General features: G+C 42.0%; 1 protein-coding gene across 1 annotated transcript in view; it reads right to left on the minus strand.

Annotated features, from left to right (window-relative positions):
* LOC135178174 (cytosolic phospholipase A2 epsilon-like) overlaps window positions 1–20,007 on the minus strand; it is a 38,868-nt gene extending 18,861 nt beyond the window's left edge. The window contains exons 1-8 of the mRNA XM_064149208.1: window positions 19,411–20,007; window positions 18,154–18,237; window positions 7,347–7,419; window positions 3,765–3,901; window positions 3,164–3,295; window positions 2,025–2,065; window positions 921–963; window positions 193–250 (exon numbers count right to left, since the gene is read on the minus strand). Coding sequence (XP_064005278.1) covers window positions 193–250; window positions 921–963; window positions 2,025–2,065; window positions 3,164–3,295; window positions 3,765–3,901; window positions 7,347–7,419; window positions 18,154–18,237; window positions 19,411–20,007 — 1,165 coding nt within the window. The remainder of the gene's footprint in view (window positions 1–192; window positions 251–920; window positions 964–2,024; window positions 2,066–3,163; window positions 3,296–3,764; window positions 3,902–7,346; window positions 7,420–18,153; window positions 18,238–19,410) is intronic.
* Window positions 20,008–20,329: the final 322 nt, after the last annotated feature.

The raw sequence follows: 20,329 nt of genomic DNA on the forward strand, positions 1-20,329 counted from the left end.
ACTTACCTTAGTCACACATACCTTGAGTGTGAGACACAATCATTGATGTCTATAGCAACCTAACATGTTTACCTGATGTTAACTGCACTGAATAAATACTGTTTATTCCACTATCACAATATATGAAAGGAGCATCCTCTCATCAGTAAGTGTGTGATTATTCCCAAACAGATAGCAAAGCAATAACCTTACTTGATTTTTGCTGCTTCTTCTCTTCCACTTCAACTTCCAAGCAGCAGAGTTCACGACACTGTTAAAGACAGAGAACAAGTATCTGTCAGAAAGTTTGTCACATCCCAACCTCATTACAGGGAACTGCAAATAACTCGGTTTTGGATGTGTCTAGTTAACTGAAGAGTCTAATTCCCTGACATTCTGGGCTTTATGCAGTAAGTCACTAAGGAAAATGAAAAGCTTTGGAGGGAGTTGTAGAGCATCCTCCAGTGACAAGGATATACAACTGAGCATATCAAGAGAAAGATACAAATAAAGGAAGGAAATCAGGGTTACTTCCAAAGGACTTTCTTTATGGCACTGACTCTTCTGTCACATAATGTAGTTAGGATATGTAAATACATAATGCCAAGCTAACCTGCCAAGCATGGCTCATCTCATGGGGGATGATTATCAGCAAGTGGCTTCACAATGTTTTTACCACCATGCTTTGATAAAGAGCAATGCATTATTTGAAGGACTGGCACCAATGAAAATATTTGCATGTGGTGTGTTGCAGTATAGGGTAAATGGGAAATAATGGGATTCACACCAATGAGTATGGCAATAATATAGCCCATTCTAATTATATCTTAATGGGAAAGAAAAAGAAAGAAAGAACAGGCCTACTGGCTTCTCCAACTTCCACCCTCCTTCCCCATTATACTAATGAAACTGAGAATTTTTTAGGGGAAAAAGACACATACCACCAGGACTCCATTGGTAGCAATGGCTTCATGAGGACCAGAACTGAAAACAAATATAAAAAACCATGATTTTTTAAAATTAAATATGTGGCCACTTATCCTTGCCCAGGCTATTGCCCCATTTAGAAGAACAATGGCCAGAGTGCCATATGTAACAAGCTCCTTTCCTTGCTCTCTTTGGCTGAGCATTGCTCTGAGGGGAGTTGCCTCTGTGCCAGATCTGAGCGATGTGCATCGTATTTGCTTATTTTTGATGCAGTTTCATTACCACCTGAAACAGAATCTCTGGTTAGGCAATCGTATTCTACTCCTCACTATAATACACAAAGTAGACGTATTTCAGCAGTAAAATGCTAATACACCAGTATGTCCCTGTTGGGAAGTACAGTTCTGTGTACTTACCGGTATGCAAATACAATCAAAGGGACACAGGACAGTGGGTACCAACTACATGCAGAAAAAAAGACCAGATTTCCAGATTATGCAGGTGAATTTAGGAGATGATGTGGAATGACATGAATTCTGGTCTTGGCTCCCCACTAGTACGAAGGCTGACCTTATGCCAGTCATTTTGTTTCTGTAATGCCATAGTTACCTTGTGGCAACACAGAGACAAAAATATTGGATGGCAGGTTGACCTGTACTAGAGCTTCCAACACATTGTCATTGTGCTGGGCAGCAAGGAAACAGAATTACCATGTCAAAAACAGCACTGCAAGGGAAGATCAAAAGAGTTAGACATGCACTGGAAACCTAACCAGGATGGCTTAGCACTAGAAGTCTGCCAAATGCACATGGTGAAATGGGCACGGAAAGATTAACAGGCATGCATGCACTCAGAAGCACATGGACATGTTCTCAGGAAGAGAAATCCAACTTTGTGGATAGAAGAGACAATGCTGGGAAGGGAGTTTTTGAAAGCAACTAACCTGCAGAGCAAGCTGACTTGCGGTATCAGCTGAGTGTCTGAGACTGCAGTAGTAATTTCGAAGTCTGGCACTTTTGTTTTTTACATAAATCCCACAAGTGTGACTTTTAATGTTGTTTCTTTGGTTTAGCATTTAACAATACTTGCATTTTAGAAATAATCTGCATATCACTTACGCGGCCTCCAATTTGAATTCAACCTCTAGCTCCTCCTTGGACTGAAAGCAAGAGCAAAAAATAATTAAATGAAGTAGTTACATGACGTTTTCTCCCTTTTCTAAGCCCCAGGTCCCTGGTATGCAATACTGAAGTAATTGGTTACAAGTCACAGCCTAGCATAAGTATTTCAGACTGGAAGGTCTGAAATAGCGTTTGCGACTAGGGAGTTTAACGATTCCTTCCTCATCTTCCTTCTTCAAGGTATCATCATAACAGTCTGTACTTCTTAGTATGAAGCTGCTGCAGAAGGACAATTTGCAACTTGCTTTGTCTTCTGAATTCTACCTTTTCTCTCTTAAACATTCCTGGCACTGTCCTGCCATGACTTACTGTCCTTGCTATTAGCTTGGAAGTTAAAAATACTTTCCACCTGGCGGCTTAACGTAACAACCAGAGACTGGCATTATCAAGTGATTCAGAGTTACAGTTGTGCAACAACCTGTAAGGCAGTGTTGATATGCATGAGATGGTTGCAAGTGACCCAGTTTGGGTACCAGAACAATCTTCCCATGGAAGCAAGAAGTTGTGCGTGAAATAGTTCACTGATCTCATCTATAGATCTCAAGGGCAATCAAGACTCTTTTTCCCAGTTTATAGATGAGAAACATAAATAGTCATTCAGGACTCCAAAAGCACACTAATTTTGAGAGACAAGTCAGCAGGCTCAGCCCCAGCTGAGGTGTCACTGCAGAAGATAGTGTTGGGATGCACACAGGGAATATTCCAGATTTGCCCTTAGTGTAAAAGTAGGCACCATCAAAGGAGCAGGGAGTAGTGGTTATGGATTACATGGGTTAAAAATTACATATTGCTTACCCTGAAACACCTCTGCATCCTTGGTGCTGCTCAGACATAGCTCACAGTCAGATCCCTCCCCTAACTACCGCACTGTTTAAGGCATATGCTCTAAATAGTGGGAAGAGGGGCTCAGGCTCCTCAATGAAGATTTTTTACCACTTCTTAATGTTTATATTTTGAATGGCAACCATTACTGGGATAAGTCACCCATGGCAATTTCAGAAAGCTCACCCCCAAGACTTCCAAAGTGCTGCATAACTCTCTACTGACTTCTTACTTGCTTTATTTTCTGTTCTCACCTCTTGGCTGGGCTTAAAATACAGGATCACTGTTCTGTCAATTGGCAGCTTAGCTGTATCAAAGAGTGTACAGAGGAGATGGTCATCTGGAGTAGCAAAATCCTCATCATACACTGTCAGCTCCAGCACATTCTGGAAACAGAAGGAGAAAGGGTTTTTAATAGTCTCTGTTAGCTGAACATCACTAGCTCTAGGGAAGGACGTTTGGGAATGTGCTTGAGAAGAACAGTGGAGGAATGAAGTACCAACCCCCTTTGGAAAAACACACTCTTAATTGAGTATTCATTCATCATTGTTCAGTTTAATTGCTGTAACATGAGTAATACATTGGCTATACCTACACAACAGCTTAGTTAACTCACATATCCTGTATCCGTCTTGCATGGAGCCTCTTGTTTCCCTAAAACTTCAATATAAAGCTCAGTTTCTGGCCCTTCTAAACGACACCATCAAACAGATAGGGAAACTCAGTCATCTCTGCTGTTAAACAACTTGGGCAGTCCCTCACCACGTGTCACCTGGGCACAGTTCACGAGATAGACAGGACTCACCATACAGGAAACCTTGAGGCTGTTTCAAGCAGACAACTTTGGTTCCTTACCTTAACTTTGCTCTGGATCCTGAAGTAGAAAGTTTCATTCCACACTGGATTGTTGGAGTTTCTCACAGTTTTAGTGCGGGACTTTTCACATGTGGCAGTAGGCAGCCACAACGTTACGTAGCAATCAGCCTCGCTTACTGGGTAGGGAAAAAGGCAAAACAATTGTTCGAATGGCAAAGCAACTGGTGCTGCATGACACTAGAGGGGTTATTGCAGGTCACCAACAACAAGTATGAGTTAAAGGCAGAAATGCCTGATGGAATGTCACTCTTTTCAAGATATCCTTCTGAGAGAGAAAAATCACAAGACCATAAGATGACCTAGAACAGGAGGCTGCTGTTCTTCCCTGTGTGAATTACAGACAACAGTGATGTTGCATATAAGAGGGTGAGAATTTCCCCTTCTTATCAGCCATTTTCTTCAGTTTCTCAACCAACAACCTTTCTCATGATTACTTGTCCATAAATACACACATTAGCCCCCAGCTGCTGTTTGATGAGAGGGACATGGGAGCCACCTCCATTTTTGATAAGGGTCTCAATCTCTGCCCTGCTTTACTTTGCCAAGAGTTTAGGAAAGCAGCTGTGGAACTATTTCTGTTGTAGGAGATGGCAGAGGCCTCCTCCAGAAGTTCAGTAAATTAGACATTGAGTTTTAACACTACTTGATCAGCTTTTAAAACTGTTTATGAACACAAATCTTGAGGGTATGAACAGCACTCGGACACAGTCTAAAAACACTGTAAAATGAAGTCCCCTGTGAGGACTGTGCTTCTGTTTAGGAAAAAAATGGCCTTTTTTGTGGCGTCATATTTGTTTAAAGGTGAAAACCAACAAGAATCGAAAGATAGAGTCTTATTACTTTTAATATCAGAAGAATATTGTTAATTTTATTGTGTTTATTTGTCAGGAGTGCTGTTTCAAGGTGAATGCAGTGGTACACTGCACCATCGATAATGAGACCAAGAAAGGAGCTAAACTTCATGAACACTCCTGTTTATGTAGTTACCAAAGAAACCCTCTGACCTTCAACATCACCTAAGTCATCTCTGCATCATCCATTTGTGGAGTACATGAGTTTCTTTTTGTCATTTCTCAAGTCTTGCTGAGCCAACTTGGAGGTGTTCAAGTAAAGACTGGATGAGGCACTTGGTGCCATGGTCTGGTTGACTGGATGGGGCTGGGTGCTAGGTTGGACTGGGTGATCTTGGAGGTCTCTTCCAACCTGGTTGATTCTGTGATTCACTAATTGTCACTCCCAGGAAGAGAGGGACCACTTATCTCTCCAGAGATGCACCAGCAGGTTAATGAAGGATATCACATTCTTTTTGTCAAAGGCACCTAAATTAAACTGTATCTCTAATAGCTAGAACTAAAACTGCAGTGTATTGCATGCTGGAGGAACCCAGTGTTTCTTGGTGAAAGTTATGCAGGACTCTGAAAGACTTGCCTTGAAAGGTACATCAGTATCTCTCTGAAGGAGGAATGAAGTGTCACCTTCTTCAAGGGAAGCTGACTGTCTCTGTTTCATTTACAGGCAGAGTTGATCTAAGAACAGATTGAAGACTGTCTTCCTTTTATCTTAGGACACTACTTCTAATTGCATGCTACTAGCCAAATTCCAGCATTCAGTCTGTATTTTTCCAGGAAGTATGTCTGTCTTGGACTGGATAATTCAGAAAAGCCTCAACTTGAGAAGTTTAATTTTTTTCCAAGGATAAATCAGAAGGAAAAACATGAGGCTTTTTAACATGAAAAAAACCCAACTCTTATTAATCATTTCACTGTCAGGAAATAGTCCTTCTACATCTTCCTTCTGGAAAGATACATTTTAAGATACGTACATTTCCATAGCAATGAGTTCCAGAGTTTACTTGTATAGTCCTTTTATTCATTCTAAACTTTCTATTCATCTTATCTGTCCTTTTCCTTTTTGTAGAGACAGCTTCCATGTCTTCCTCAATAATTTCCCCTCCAATCTTAAGATGTGTAGACTATTTAATCCCCCCAGGTGTAACTGTTTTTTCAGGTCTGCCCTTATTGTTGTTGCCTTTCAAAAGCTGCTTTTAATTCTGTAGGACTTTCCTCCTTTTTTATTGTTTTTAATCTTTATTTTCTTTTAATTTAATTTTTTGTTTTCTCTTTTCTTTCCTTTCTTTCTTCTCTTTTCTTTTCCCTTTTCTATTATTTTTCTCCCTATTGTGTTGTTTCATTTTTTTATCCTTTTTTTCCCCTTCTGAAATTCTGTTCAAAAAATAATGTTTTGAAGAATTTTGAAACTGCCAAAACAGGTATTGAAATATGTTTGGAGACCCTACAAGTAATGATACTGATTTTAGAATGTTTTATAAATAATCTGTATGACTACTGCTTGATGTTAGGTTTATTATTGGAGATAAATGACTGTTGGATATTTGCCTGGTAAAGTACTCTGTTCTGGTGATGTCATGCTTGTATTTTAACTGTACTTTGAGATACAAAGCATATCAAACTACCCTTAATTATACAAGTAGATGTAGGCAAACTAGTCGGCTGTGTATTTAATGCAAAATATTGCTTCAGTTCTGCTTGCACAATCTCTTTTTACAACCTACTTGTTTGTGATTTTTGTCTTGCTGCCTGGCATGCAGAAGATCTGAGATGAGTCCTTAATGAAACCTTCCTGGTTTGTTGCATCACCACTTGAGTGTCACAGCCATGGACCAGAAGAGAGGTGCAGGTGCAGGGAGTGTGACCCAATGATACGGCCAGTATATCACTCACTCAGAGCTGTGGCATAGGGAAGCCCTCTGATACACCTTCCAGAAAAAAATATGTGACAGCCAGAGGGAGAGATGGGAATGGTACTGCATGGTAAATACAGGCCTTCACCTTTATAGAGCATCTTCCCTGGCTCTTTCTGTGCAAGAGAGGATAGTGCCGACTGGTGGCATTGATGGTGAAACAGGAGAATCAGGAGAGGTGGCAAGATGACCTCATTTTCCTTTCTTGTCCTTTGAGTAAACAGTGGTATTTTTCTTTCCTGCTCACTCTCTTCCCACTACTTTCCTGTTGTGTGACTCAAGTCCTTGCACAACTGCAAGACTGCTACATGGGCACTAGAAGGGACAAGGCATTCAGCGTGGTTTTGGAGTCATTTCAAGGTAATTAATAATGGTATTAACCTGGCAGTAATGATTTTAGAAGGTTTCTTCTTGTTTGTCTCTTCTGTGTAGAAACAAAATGGGGGGTGTAGGGTGTGGAGGTGAAAAAATTTGCTCCTCCCAGGTGTGGTTCCCAAAAGTTATACAGCAAAATTACCACTTGCTTTTGAAAACACAGGGCAAAACCTTTTCCATCCATCTGTGTCTTTCCTTGGGAGAAAGCATTTATCCCCAAAACCACATTCAAATCTTAAAAGCAACCAAAAAGCACAGGAATCAAGTTTGATGAAACAGCAGCAAGCAGCAGGAACTGACCTATCACAACGAATTTACATAAACACAGAGTTATTTCCAAAATTCTTGGGAAAGGTTGCAATAAAACTGTAAAAGGAAGCCAGGTGCCTGTTCTCTAAGATGCCACTAAGAATGGGGATACTTACAGGTGTCCACTCGATGGATATTTCTCATCCGAATGATCCTTACAGTCAGCAGGTAGCATGGAGAGGATTCTATCTGGAGAAGAATGGTACAGAACAAAGTATGAATGATCCTACAGTGGGGGAAAAAAGTGTCAAATGTGTAAACTGATGAAGTTTAATAATACAGCTGTTAAAAATTCGAATCAATCATCTCACTACTTCACAGCTGAGAATCTGTAACATATGCTTCTGCCACTAAAAAAATCTTGGTTTTAATATTTTGTGATGGTTTGGGTGTTCCCTGCCCCCCACACTTTGGAAGTCACCCAGACTAGACTCAGCTGCCTCTGGAAATTTGAATGAAGCTTATATTTACAGCTTAGCTCAATATACAAGCAGATATTTACAGTATATACAGTTATATACAGAAATATGCAAGTTAAAAGGTAATGCAGAAACACAACACCCCCCCCTCCCCCCCCCCCGAAACCTGAGTCACCAGGAGGAGCTCTCAACCACCCTTCCACCTTCTCCCACCTCTCTCAACCTTACCCCAGTCCCAAGGAAGAATGGAGATTCGGCAGCAAAGTGGATTAACCAGAGAGATGGCAGAGAGGCTAGAGTTAAGTGCAGCTTGGGCAGTGCCCCAAGAAGAAGTAGTGCCTTGTCTATGTTTGGATTCTTGTTCTTATACATCTCAGCAAACCTATGAGTGAAGTAGACATCACCACTGTTTCCCTTTCACAGCCTGTAATTTACTTCTTCTCACCAAAACATTCTAGCTAGCTTCAAACTAGTACACATTTTATGCAATTCACTGTCTTTTTACCGTGTTACTGAGTTACAATTGCCCATCATAGAGGAAAAGAAAGGCATAAATCCCTGTCAGCTGATACCAACTGTGAGACCCTTGCAAACCCCTTTGCACTGAAATCACAGAGGTTAGCTTTGAAATGTAGCTACACTTAAGTCTCTTGAACAGAGCAAATGCACAGGAGGGTGAGCACATTGGTGGAGCTGCCAAAATACCAGTCGTTTTACTGTTACAGTCAATCCCCTCAGTAACCATCCATGGGGTCCCATTGTGTTGGAAAGAGTAGCATGGAGAATATCTATGGTTGCTGTCTCTCAAGAGATAAAACCAGAATACCACTGTCAGAGGTGTTCTCACTTTCTGCTGCCAAAATATATATCTCTCTTTTTTTCCCCCTCTTTTCAATTGCATGGGAAAGTCAGGAGCAATAACCTGAGCTTTTGTAAATAACAGCTATGAGATAACCTAAACACTGAGAACTGTTTCCAGAGGATTTAGGGGGTGAGGAATTCAAAGACATCATTGTTGGATCAGGTCCAGAGAAGGGCCACAAAGATGATCAGAGGGCTGAAGCATCTTTCTTACAGGGACAGGCTGTGGGAGTTGGAATTGTTCGGCCTGGAGAAGAGAAGGCTCTGGGCAGACCTTATAGCAGCCTTGCAGTACCTGAAGGGGTCTACAAGAAAGCTGAGGAGGGACTTCTTACAAGGATTTGTTGTGATAGAACAAGAGGAAGTGGATTTAGGCTGGAGAAGCAAGAAGTCCTTTAAAACAAGGGTGGTGAGACACTGGAAAAGATTGCCCAGGGAGGTTGTAAATGCCCACTTCCCTGGAGGTCTTCAAGGCCAGGTTGGACAAGACCTCGAGCAACCTGGTTTAGTGGAAGGTGTTCTTGCCCATGGTGGGGGGGAGCGGGGCTGGAACTAGATGAACTTTAAAGTCCTTTCCAACCCAACCCATCCTATGATTTTATGAATTAGGTATGGGTTGCCTCTGGGGAACAATAAAGACCAATACCCACCCCCAGTCCCCCCAGTTAAACATTAAGATTGAAAGTGCTTGATCTTCTTTGGTCCTTCTGAATGTCTCAGCCATAACCTTCTATTAAACAAGTCTCTCCACATTTTGTGGCTTCAGGGTCCTCTTCCTATTTATTGTTAGAGGATAAGGTGATTTCCTTCTTCTAAGCAAAGCGATTTCCTTCTGGCTCACTCCATAAAGCTGTCTCTGGCTCAGTCCTATCTGCAAAAGGCTGCTCTGACAAAGCCAATAAATAAATCAGCATTTCCTGTGGTTGTGACACACGGTCATTTCCTCACACTCCTAGAAACATTTCCACCTACTTAAGTGGTTACAGCAGAGCCCTCCAAATCATTCTTTTTGACAACTGCTAAATTTATCAACTGGTTTCCTCTCATTTAGGAGCATCCTTCTATTTTTTATAGCACTTCAGAGACTTCCTAGAATGACTATAAACAGACAAAGTAGATGTTAAGGCAGATAAAGAGAAGCTGGAAGAACTTTGCTTAAAACAATACTTGTAATGCTGCCAATTTTTAATGACTTTTTTAAGAGGACATGGCAAAGAAGACCTTATTTTCAGATGGGAAAACAATTAGGTGTCCTTTGTCACAACAAACTGCTTTTTCAATGTGCATTTTAAATCCTCTCTTCTCTCCTTACACATCATGCTATGGTGAAATATTTTTGCTGCGATCTTAAAATGAGTTCCTGCTTTCAACCCTTCTGTATGTGCCTCAGAAATATACTTTCTTTTAGTTCACCATTGAATTAAATCTCAGCAGTCCATCCACCTTCTATTTCAAGTGTTCTCAGAGGAGAAGCCTAAAAGAAGCTGCAAAACTTGCAACCAACAGGTGATGGAGGAGTATGTCCTCTGAGCTACCCCATGCAAGAGCATTGTTTCCCGTCTCAGAAACAGTACAGACATATTAATACAGTTCTCCACCCAGTTAATTAACCCTTCTTCTCATCTGAATAATTAGCAAAGGTGGAACACCACACTCACATGTTAGGAATGAGCTTAGGCCACCTCAGCATATGCCCTAGAAGGTAGAAACCCATTGTTTAGCAGGATTTACATAAGCACAGGGCAATTCTTGCAACTGTTTATCTTTGGAGGTTGTGCAAAGTGCTGCCAGCTCCAGCTACACTTCTTCAGGCAAATGGCATTGCCTGAGTGAGAACCCATGGGTTTAATAGTTGCAAATCAGTTTGAGAATCTTAGATAGGAGATAATAAGGAAGCAGAGTGGGTTGGGGTCTTATTATTACTATTATTATTATTATTATGTGGTTTCTGCTGTCTGATCACCCATCTCCTGTTTCCCATGTAATAACTTTCTCAGGTGATAGCCAACCTTCCACATCTGGCACAAGGAAATCAGTGCTCAGAGATGTGGGTGTCACATAAAGACTTGCCCAAGTTCCACCAAAAAAAATCAGAGGTTCCACAAAAGCTACAGAAATTGGAAGCTGTGCTCACACTTCTGGAGAGGCAGATGCCAGAGGAAGAGGCAGGAGCCAGGCAGGAGCCAGGCAGGAGCCATCCTGGCAGCTCCAGCACCTGCCACTGAGGATAGGAAAGAAAACAGGGAGAACAAAAATCACCTGGAGATCAGGCCTCACTAGTTCTACTGCTCCCAGCAGGATCTGCTATTTTAATTAATGCCAGTAACATATTAAACAAAAGAAACCTATTTAAATGGCAACTGTGACAACCTTAACATGATGTACTAGGGTCTAGTTACACAAAGAAGAGAGCAGCTCTGCATGCATAAGGCTAAGGGTAGAAGTTCTGCTACTCTGTTTATTTAAAACATATTATGATCTCTTTAACATAAAAATGACTGCTACTATGTCATGATATTCTGCATATGCAGAGGTTTCCACCTGGGGTGCCCAGTTCAGTCTAGAAAAGGCTCCAGAAAGAATTTATTGCAGTCTTTAAGCACTTTAAAAGGGCCTATAAAAAACATGGAGACAATCTTTTTAGAAGGGCCTGTCAACAAGACAGGGGGGTGACAGTTTCAAACTAAAAAAGGGGAGATGTAGGCCTGATATAAGAAAGACATTGCTTACAACGAAGGCAGTGAAACACTGGAACAAGTTGCCCAAAGAGATGATAGATGTCACATCCATGGAAACGGTCAAGACCAGGTAGGATGGGGCTCAGAGCAATCTGATCTAGTCAAAGATGTGCCTGCTCACAGCAGGGTGGTTGGACTACAAGACCTTTAAAGATCCCTTTCAACCCAAACCATTCTGTGACTCTGTGATAAACAGTGTCCTATCTCCTGGCTAACGAAGGCATACTACAATAACCATTTAGTCCAGCTGCATTGCAGCTTTGCTTTTGCTGAAACCGAGAGTGTGACTGTCAATCTGTCAGCTTGCCTTCTGTTCAGTGCTTCCAGACTGTACTTATATGTGCTTCATGGACATGCATATGGCACTCTGCATGCAATATAACATGCTGCAATGCCAGTACATGAGCAGGGTGTACAGTGCTGGTTCCTTGGTACTCCTAGGGAAATGAAGCTTTACTGGGATTTTCCAAACAGCTCTGTCAATGTAGAGGGCACTTCATGATCTCTTCTTCCAGTTTTGCACTACTTCCCATTATTATGATACTTGGCACCAAGTTACTGTACTGGTGGAAGTAAAGGATTCCTTTGTCACACGAGTGATTCCCAGTGAGCAAGAATTTGTAAGCAGGTATTTCTCAGTGCAGAGCATTCTGGTCATGCAGGCTCGCTGTACTTCTGGCAGGTTTGTGTCTCTGTAGGTCTGTTCCAGCCCTCCTTAAAATCGTGTTTATTCAGATGCAGGTATGCTTGGCATGTGCCATCTTGGAAGTGCTGTTGTAAATTACTCTTCTGTAATAAATCCTTTCATGTCACAAGTGGCTTTGGAGCTCCAAAATTATAGTAGTCCTTAATGAGAAAGGGTTCATGAGATCAGAGGATGCCTATTCTTCTTTACCTTTTTTAACTTGGTTTTCTCTCAGTGTCTTTCTTCAGGCTTTAGGCTTCTCCACCTGACAAATTCCTCCAGCATGGACTAGCTAGCATCATCTAGCTAACAGCATCTTTTTCAGCTTGCAATATCGACGATGCAGGCGTACACCCCTCTGCCATGCCTACTGTACACTATCTCAGTCTTGCAATTCCATAGCAGCAGTGTCAAGTCTATGCCAGGTCAAGGCATATTTAGCACTCAGTGTTAGCTCCTTGTTTCACCATAGATGTTTGATCAGGTAGCAGAATACTGTAGCTACCTTCCCAAAATGGAAAGTGGTCAACAAAAAACACTAATCCAGAAAGAAGAATTTACTGTTGAATCTCCAGGGGTATCTGACACATTCTCAGTCTTGATTGTTGCCCTTTATGGATTCATATTTATTCCAAAGCAACTGTAAACTAAAAGAAACCTAAAGAGATCATGAAATTCATCTTCAGTGTGTGTAATGAAGCCTATATGATCAATGAAGAGCAGCTGTACTCCAAGCAAGTGCTCAGCTGTTGTTTTTCTACATTAAGTGGGGAGTACCTTCCATCCAGTCTTGGAAGGAGGTGGCCTTCCTCGTGCTGGATGAAAAATTGTAATGAGGAAGCAGAGAAAATTGTGTGCCACAGCATACTTGTACCATTGCCTATTTCAGTGTAACCACACTGTGTGATATTCTGCAAACTATCTTACAAAGTTCAGACAAGATTCAAAAATACATTGAGGGCAATCAATTTACTTTTTTTTTCAATGGTTGAAAAAGGTTATTTCTACAGATCAACCTGGGGGAAAAAAAAAAGTGTTATCTGCAAAACCCATGAAAAGAGCTTCCTCTCCACCCACGCATTTTTCCTGCAGTCACCCACTAATAATGCCTCTATCCATTTCCATGTCATCTACTGGCAGAGGAGTCTTTCCTGGCAAGGATAGCTTCCCCACATTGACTAAGGTTCCTTTGCATTCCTGGCCTGGAGAAGCATTCTGCTGAGATTAAATCATTCACAGGATGTCACCAGGGCACTCCATCTCCAGGTGTTAATTTAACTGGATGGTAGCCAGGCACCAAATCAAAAGGACTGAAATGTTTTGCTGCTGATTTGTGTCTAGAGCTGGTCGTTGTGTGCAGAAGTGCCCATCCTGAGACGTCTGAGAGTCAGGTCTCCTGAGAAAACATGTGTCCTTAAACTTTTTTGCAGCTGTAATCAAGATGGTTAAGGTTGTGAACATCACTTGGCTACGCCCTGCCCCAGCCTGCTAAAGCCTATCTCCCACTGATTTGGAATGTGACAGGGCACTCTTACTGCAGCACATTGCCCAGGCTGAGTGTTGTCATGCTCCTGTGTTTGACCATGTCTCTGAATCTCTTACTCATTCTTGACAAACCCATGATCCAGGCCAGAAAAGCAGCTGCTCCAGTTGCTTTCTTCCTTCACTTCCTTCAGGCACTGGGGCTGTGACATCCCTTGATGGCTATGGGGCTGCACAGAGGCTAGGTGGAGAGTGCTGAGGACCATTGTTGCCACTGTCTGATTTTTCATAAGCTATTTGCTTCATGGTTTGTATTAGTAACATAACTTCCCCTAGTAAGACCACATTTTCCCCAGAATTAAAAGTCTTGATTGTCTAGGTGTGAATTGAAAACTCCCACAGTAGGGGAATGCTTTATTCATGCATATGGTCACATTAACTCTGGTTTCAGAGAGAGCTTGTCTTTGTCCACAGCAGCATAGAAAGTACATGCAAGGCCACAAGAGCTGTGTCTAGATCATTACTTCCTCCTATATTGTGAGACTCTGAACACTTTTGAGCAATTAGATTGTGCACATGGCACTATGTCTGCAACATATTTCCAAAGAGTAGAACTTTTGGATATGTTGGTCAACACATTGTGGATACTCTCAGTACACGGTGCCCCAACATATGTAGAGATTTACTGTTTGCCTGATAACTCAGGCTAGTTGCCTAACCCTTGCAGTACTGTTAATGCTGGTCTCCATATTTTTCTGTTTTCAGGTGTATAACAGTTGGATTTGTTTCTGATTTAAAAAAATAAGTCCATCTGAAAATACAAAGTATTCAACTGAATGTTCAAAAGTATTTCCTTATGAAGAGATGCATCCAGGAGAATAGGACAGTCTATCTGGGGAAAGTCTGGGCTTTCTTACCACGCTTCGCCTCTCTAAGGCAGAACAAATCTGAGAGATATAAATTAGACTGCACATGAACCATCTGGGTTTTGAAACTCATCACACCTAATGCCAGTTAGCTGTAAAATAGGTGTTTACATCTGACAAGGTAGACATTATAGATTAATATAATCAATCAGTTTGGAAGAGACCTCCAAAATCATCCAGTCCAACCTAGCACTCAGCCCTGTCCAGTCAACTAGACCATGGCACTAAGTGCCTCATCCAGGCTTTTCTTGAACACCTCCAGGGACGGCGACTCCACCACCTCTTTGGGCAGCCCATTCCAATGGGAAATCACTCTCTCTGTGAAGAACTTCCTCCTGTTATCAAGCCTATACCTCTCCTGGCACAACTTGAAACTGTGTCCCCTTGTTCTGTTGCTGTTTGCCTGGGAAAAGTGACTGACCCTCATCTGGCTACAACCTCCCTTCAGGTGGTTGTAGACAGCAATGAGGTTCCCCCTGAGCCTCTTCTTCTCCAGGCTAAACACCCCCAGCTCCCTCAGCCTCTCCTCATAGGGTTTGTGTTCCAGGCCCCTCACCAGCTTTGTCACCCTTCTCTGGACATGTTCCAGCACCTCAACATCTCTCTTGAATTGAGAAGCCCAGAACTAGACACAGGACTCAAAGTGTGGCCTGACCAGTGTTGAGTACAGGGGAAGAATAACCTCTCTTGTCCTACTGGCCACCCTGTTCCCAATACAGGCCAGAATGCCGTTGGCTTTCTTGACCACATGGGCACACTGCTGGCTCATGTTCAGCCTACTATCTACCAGTAGCCTCAGGTCCCTTTCTGTGTCTGTTCTCCAGCCACTCTGTCCCCAGCCTGTATCTCTGCATGGGTTTGTTGTGGCCAAAGTGTGGCCCATTGGCCTCTGCCCACCCATCCAGCCTGTCAAGGTCCCTCTGCAGGGCTCTCCTGCCCCCCAGCAGATCAACACCTGCTCCTAGATTGGTGTCATCTGCAAACTTACTGATGGAGGACTCAATCCTTTGGTTGAGATCATCAATAAATTATAACAGGCATCAAACTGATTCTCAAGGGAATCTAGAGATCTCAGACACAGACATTTAACTTTTTTCATGTCAAATGCACATAAGGCAAACCATGCTGGAGTGTGTCTTTTCAGCCATCTGTGTTTTAGACATCTCCACACCACCACTCAGGGTGTCAGAGAAGGCACCTGATCTAAGAACAGCTTCTGCAGCTGAGCAGAGCCATTGCTGGTACCACACTCCTACAAGCATCTCAGGAGTGGCTCAGGAGTTGTTGCATCCTGCCTTTCTAGTTGCTGCAGAGCCTGGGGCTGGAGATGCTCCTGACAGCAGGCTCTTGCTTTGCAGGAGACAGAGACCTTATGTCTGGCACCAGTGGGGATCCACCCCTCCTGTCTGCATCAGCTCCTGGTTCACATCACCAAGACTGAGCCATAATAGAGGCAGCAGCTGCATCCTCCTGCTAATGTTGCCATGCAGTGTGGCAGCTCCCCACTCTTCCCATCATCTCAGGATCTGCTTCTAGCTTCCCAGATGCAGTGGAAGCTAGAGCTCCTGCTTTGCACAAAGGTGAGGGTTTAACCTGTCCCTATTCTGTTGAAGGGCTGCTGTTCTCCCAGCTGCACAAACCCTGAAAAAAGGAGGAGTCCTTTCCTGGCAAGGAAATGAAGTACCACTTGACCTGAGGTATGAGACATCTTACCCTTGTTAAGGACATGGGTCATGTTGAATTCAGAACTATGCATCCATTTTTTCCCTCCCCTTCCCTCACTGTAATTATTGGATGAGACCTACTGCAATCCTCAAATATTTTAGCATAAATCCTGATGTCTGAAATACCAGAGCTGACTCATCCTGCTGCCTCAGCATGAGGCAAAGCATGGGGCACAGCAGCTCCATACTGCTGCCTTAGTATGGGGCAAAGTACCAACCAAGGCCTACGTAATAGGGATTTCTTAATGCAGATAAGCAGCATCTTGTCATAAAGGCAGACATAGGCACTGCAATATGCTGTGGTATGGTTCTAACAGATAATCTCTCTTAGCCTGCAGAGACCCTCGTATTTAAGTCTTCTGGTAATTTCAGTGATGAAAATTTTATAGTTGAGAAAAAACTAAGGAGAAAGTTAGAGCATGTTTCTGTTTTTCACATAAACACACGGAATGCTGCAGTAACCAAGCTGTGATTGTGCAAGTACATGCGAGAACAGAGTGCTACATTCAGAGCATAGAAGAAAAAATATTGACAATATAGCCAGATGCAAAACCAAAAAGTCAGCCCAACATCAACAGATTGTCATCAATTTCTGGAATTCTGAAATACAGAAAATAATCCTTCAGTGAGACAGAGGCAATACAGTAGCCTAGGAGACAGTTACTGTCCCATACACATAAGATGATCCTTTTGGTCCACTACCATCACACCTGCCAAACAAAATGTCATGACCTTTAAATAATTTTGATCCAAGCCTATATCCTGAGCACATAATGCAAAAACAAACACATCACTGTGTGGGATTAAGAAATGGAGACAAGAAGCTACCTGTCATGTGGATATTTATCATAGGTAATTATAACCCAATAGTTTAAATATCTTGCTTTCTCTCACCATAGTTTGAGGTGCCTTACCTCTTTTAAGGAGAAGTTATACCAAAGACTCATTAGTTCATCGTTTTTCATCCTGTTTTTGCTATCTACAAAATTCTTCATCCTATACAGTGTCTCAAATTTCAACATCTCCAAAGGCTGGAGATACCACACGTCACAAACTAAATCCCTGCAAGATGAAATGCCACAAAGGCCTAACACTGCTAGAATACACTGAGAAAATACAGTATAGTATTTTGATACCACTGATTTATTTACTTTTAAAATAAACATCCTAATAGTGGACAAACACAAAAGCTGGAATCTGAAGAGTGTATATGAAAAAGTAAAAATACTGGAAGTGTGAAGGATTTCTCAGTGTGTAAATTGTACCAGGACTATACTACCTTATCACAAAACCAACTCATCTGCCTGTTTACAGTACCACTTCAGTTTCCAAATAAATCTCCTTTTTAGCTTCATTTTGTATCAGTATAACTTGTCTGCATGGTTCATAACACAAATTTACATAGAATTATCTGTTTCAGAAGCAGACAATTCATGAGAAAACACTAGTGAGTCACATTTAAAGTTCTCTAATCCTGACAGACAGGGAACAATGCCCGTACTTAGTGCACAGATCACAGAGTAGTTCATCAAAATCAGCTATAACTAACAAAAATAAATGTGTGACTGATCTTCAAACACAATAAATAGCCCTAGTACATTCAATCATCATTCCTTTCACAGAAACCTACTGCAGAGCTTCTGTTTTGTTTTTTTTTTCTGATGAAGCACAGAACTGGTGGAACATCAGGGTTTCATAAACTGGGAGTCTCCCAGAAATTGCTAGGATAGGGATTGCACTACTGAAGATGTGGCAGTGGAATATCTGTCACTGTTACTTTTGGCTCCTTTAGTTAGGAAAAGCATTGTGGAACAGAAAGATCACCAATGGGGGGCTTTTACAAGTAAGCGAGGGATTAAAACAGTACCCAGCATATCCCCAATAAAATGTAACAGAGAAATGCAGCAAGCAATTCCAACCATCATCAACATAAGTGGAATAAAATGATCCAAACAATAAACTTAAGGGTGTTTCCTTTGTGATACTCAAACTGCTGTCACCATTATTTATCCACCTGAGCTTTCTCCTCTTTAGAGCAAAGCAAAGCCCTCAGAACTCTTGGGTTCAAAATTCTCTTGTTCACTATACCTTGAAATCACCACTGCCTGGAGCAGTTCTTCCTTCATTGTCCTCTTCACCACCTCCCAAAGAACCAATGTTTGAGTCTCCATCCTGAATAAATGGTAAATGATAACATTAAAACAAGGACAGCAGCACTATCAGCATAGATAATTAATTCTTACTTGCAATAAGCTATGCTGAAACCCCAATTAGAACAGCTGTTGGTTACACCCAGCAGTGTTACAGTGCTCAGCAGAATGAACACATCACCGTGTGGTTCAGCACACGCTGGTACAAAATCCGTGTCAAGGGTATCCTTTCAACAAGTCAAAGAGCCATTTCAGCTGTCAGATACAGAAAAGGGGCTCCTATGAATAAAGGTTTACTTTTTATTTCAAGTATCATCTTTTGGCAATCTCATCCTGCTTTCAGGGATATTAAATCTCAATTTAAAATATTCCAGAACCTCTTCCCTCAGTTTGAACCCAGAGAATTACATGCATTGGTACTGCAAAATTTGAAACCTAACATTTCAGTGTCTTGAGAAAACAGAAGCTCCACAATACTTCTGCAGTACAGGTTGTTCCTTTCTGAAATGTTTTGTAGGAAAACACTATTAAAGGATAAATCCTACTTAAAACAAAGCAAAAGAAACAAACAAACAAAACCCTAACCAAACCAAGCAAAACCAAAAATACTAACCCCCAAACTCTATTTCTAGAGTAATTCCTGAATTGATTTATCTTCTTCCAGTCAAAGACCACACAGAACAATCTATATAATACTACAGATAAATTAAAATCTTGAATCTCCATGGAGAATGCAAAGCAAAATGAAAAATTCAGAACAAAAATTAGCATGAAATTCAATTCCTAATCCCTGTCCTCTATCCTGTGTTTATCCTTTTTCAATAGCAAAAAAGTAAGGTTGTCCTTTTAATACTTTATTGATACAGAAATGTTTTTTTAACTCTTGGTCTGGATTCAGGCTAACAGTTCAGTGCTCTAAAAACTGCTTTTGCCTTTCCTGATAATTTTTCCACATTCTCTTCCTTTTCTACCCCTTGCTATGCTGACTTCTCTCATTTTGCCTATAAAGCTGAGATCTTTAACTGCGGTGGAACCAGTAGGACTTTTGCCATGAAGAGAACCTTAAACTCCTTCAGTTGGAGATGTTGTCTAGTTCTAATACAGTAGTTTGCCTATAAACACACTCACAAAGCAGGATTTTGCCTTCTGTCAAATGCTGTCAACTTGAAGCAACATTTTAAAGCCTTTTTCTCACCTGTAATCTCGTGCCTGATGGGATCGTGCTCTTTCCCGATTTCAAGTAATAGAGTATTTCTGGCACCTCCATAGGCAGCACTTCCTGAGACATATCTGCAGGATTTACTCCTGTAGGAGTCAGTGACACCTTCACGGGCAGCATTTCCTCAGATGTGCTTGAAAAATTCACTTCTGTAGGAGTCAATGACATCTCCACAGGCAGCAGTTCCTCAGGTATGTTTGCAACCTTTACTCCTGTAGGACTCAGTGACACCTCCACAGGCAGCAGTTCCTCAGACGTCTTTGCAAGATTCTCTCCTACAGGAGTCAGTGACACCTCCACAGGGAGCAGTTCCTCAGACATGTTTGCAACGTTTACTCCTGTAGGAGTCAATGACACCTCCACGGGCAACAATTCCTCAGCCGTGTTTGCTAAGCTTACTGCTGCAGGAGCCAGTGACACCTTCACAGGCAGCAGTTCCTCAGCCATGTTTGCAAGATTTTCTCCTGTAGGAATAAATGACACCTCCACGGGCAGCAGTTCCTCAGACATGCTTGCAGGATTTACTCCTGTAGGAGTCAGCGATGGCTTCACAGGCAGCAGTTCCTCAGACATGTTTGTAGGGTTTACACCTGTAGGAGTCAATGACAAGTTACTTTATAAAACGACCTAAGGCTCCACCCATCTCATCTCTATAAGTAAAGGACTCCCCTCCCACTGCTGAAGACAGTGGAGCACCAAGGCTGACTGCTCTAGGGAAGGATCTTACAGGGCAACTAAAACAGCTAAAAAAGATGCTGAACCGCTCCCAGCCTGCCCTTGCTGCTTGGGACCTGTGCTGCTGTCACTTTTTCTGCACTGAGCAGGATCCTGGGCCATCCTTTCAAGGCACTACCAGTGAAACCTGCTCCTTCAAACCCAGCTCTTCCACACCTGC

Source organism: Pogoniulus pusillus, chromosome 1, assembly GCF_015220805.1.
Source record: "Pogoniulus pusillus isolate bPogPus1 chromosome 1, bPogPus1.pri, whole genome shotgun sequence".
Taxonomy (NCBI): domain Eukaryota; kingdom Metazoa; phylum Chordata; class Aves; order Piciformes; family Lybiidae; genus Pogoniulus; species Pogoniulus pusillus.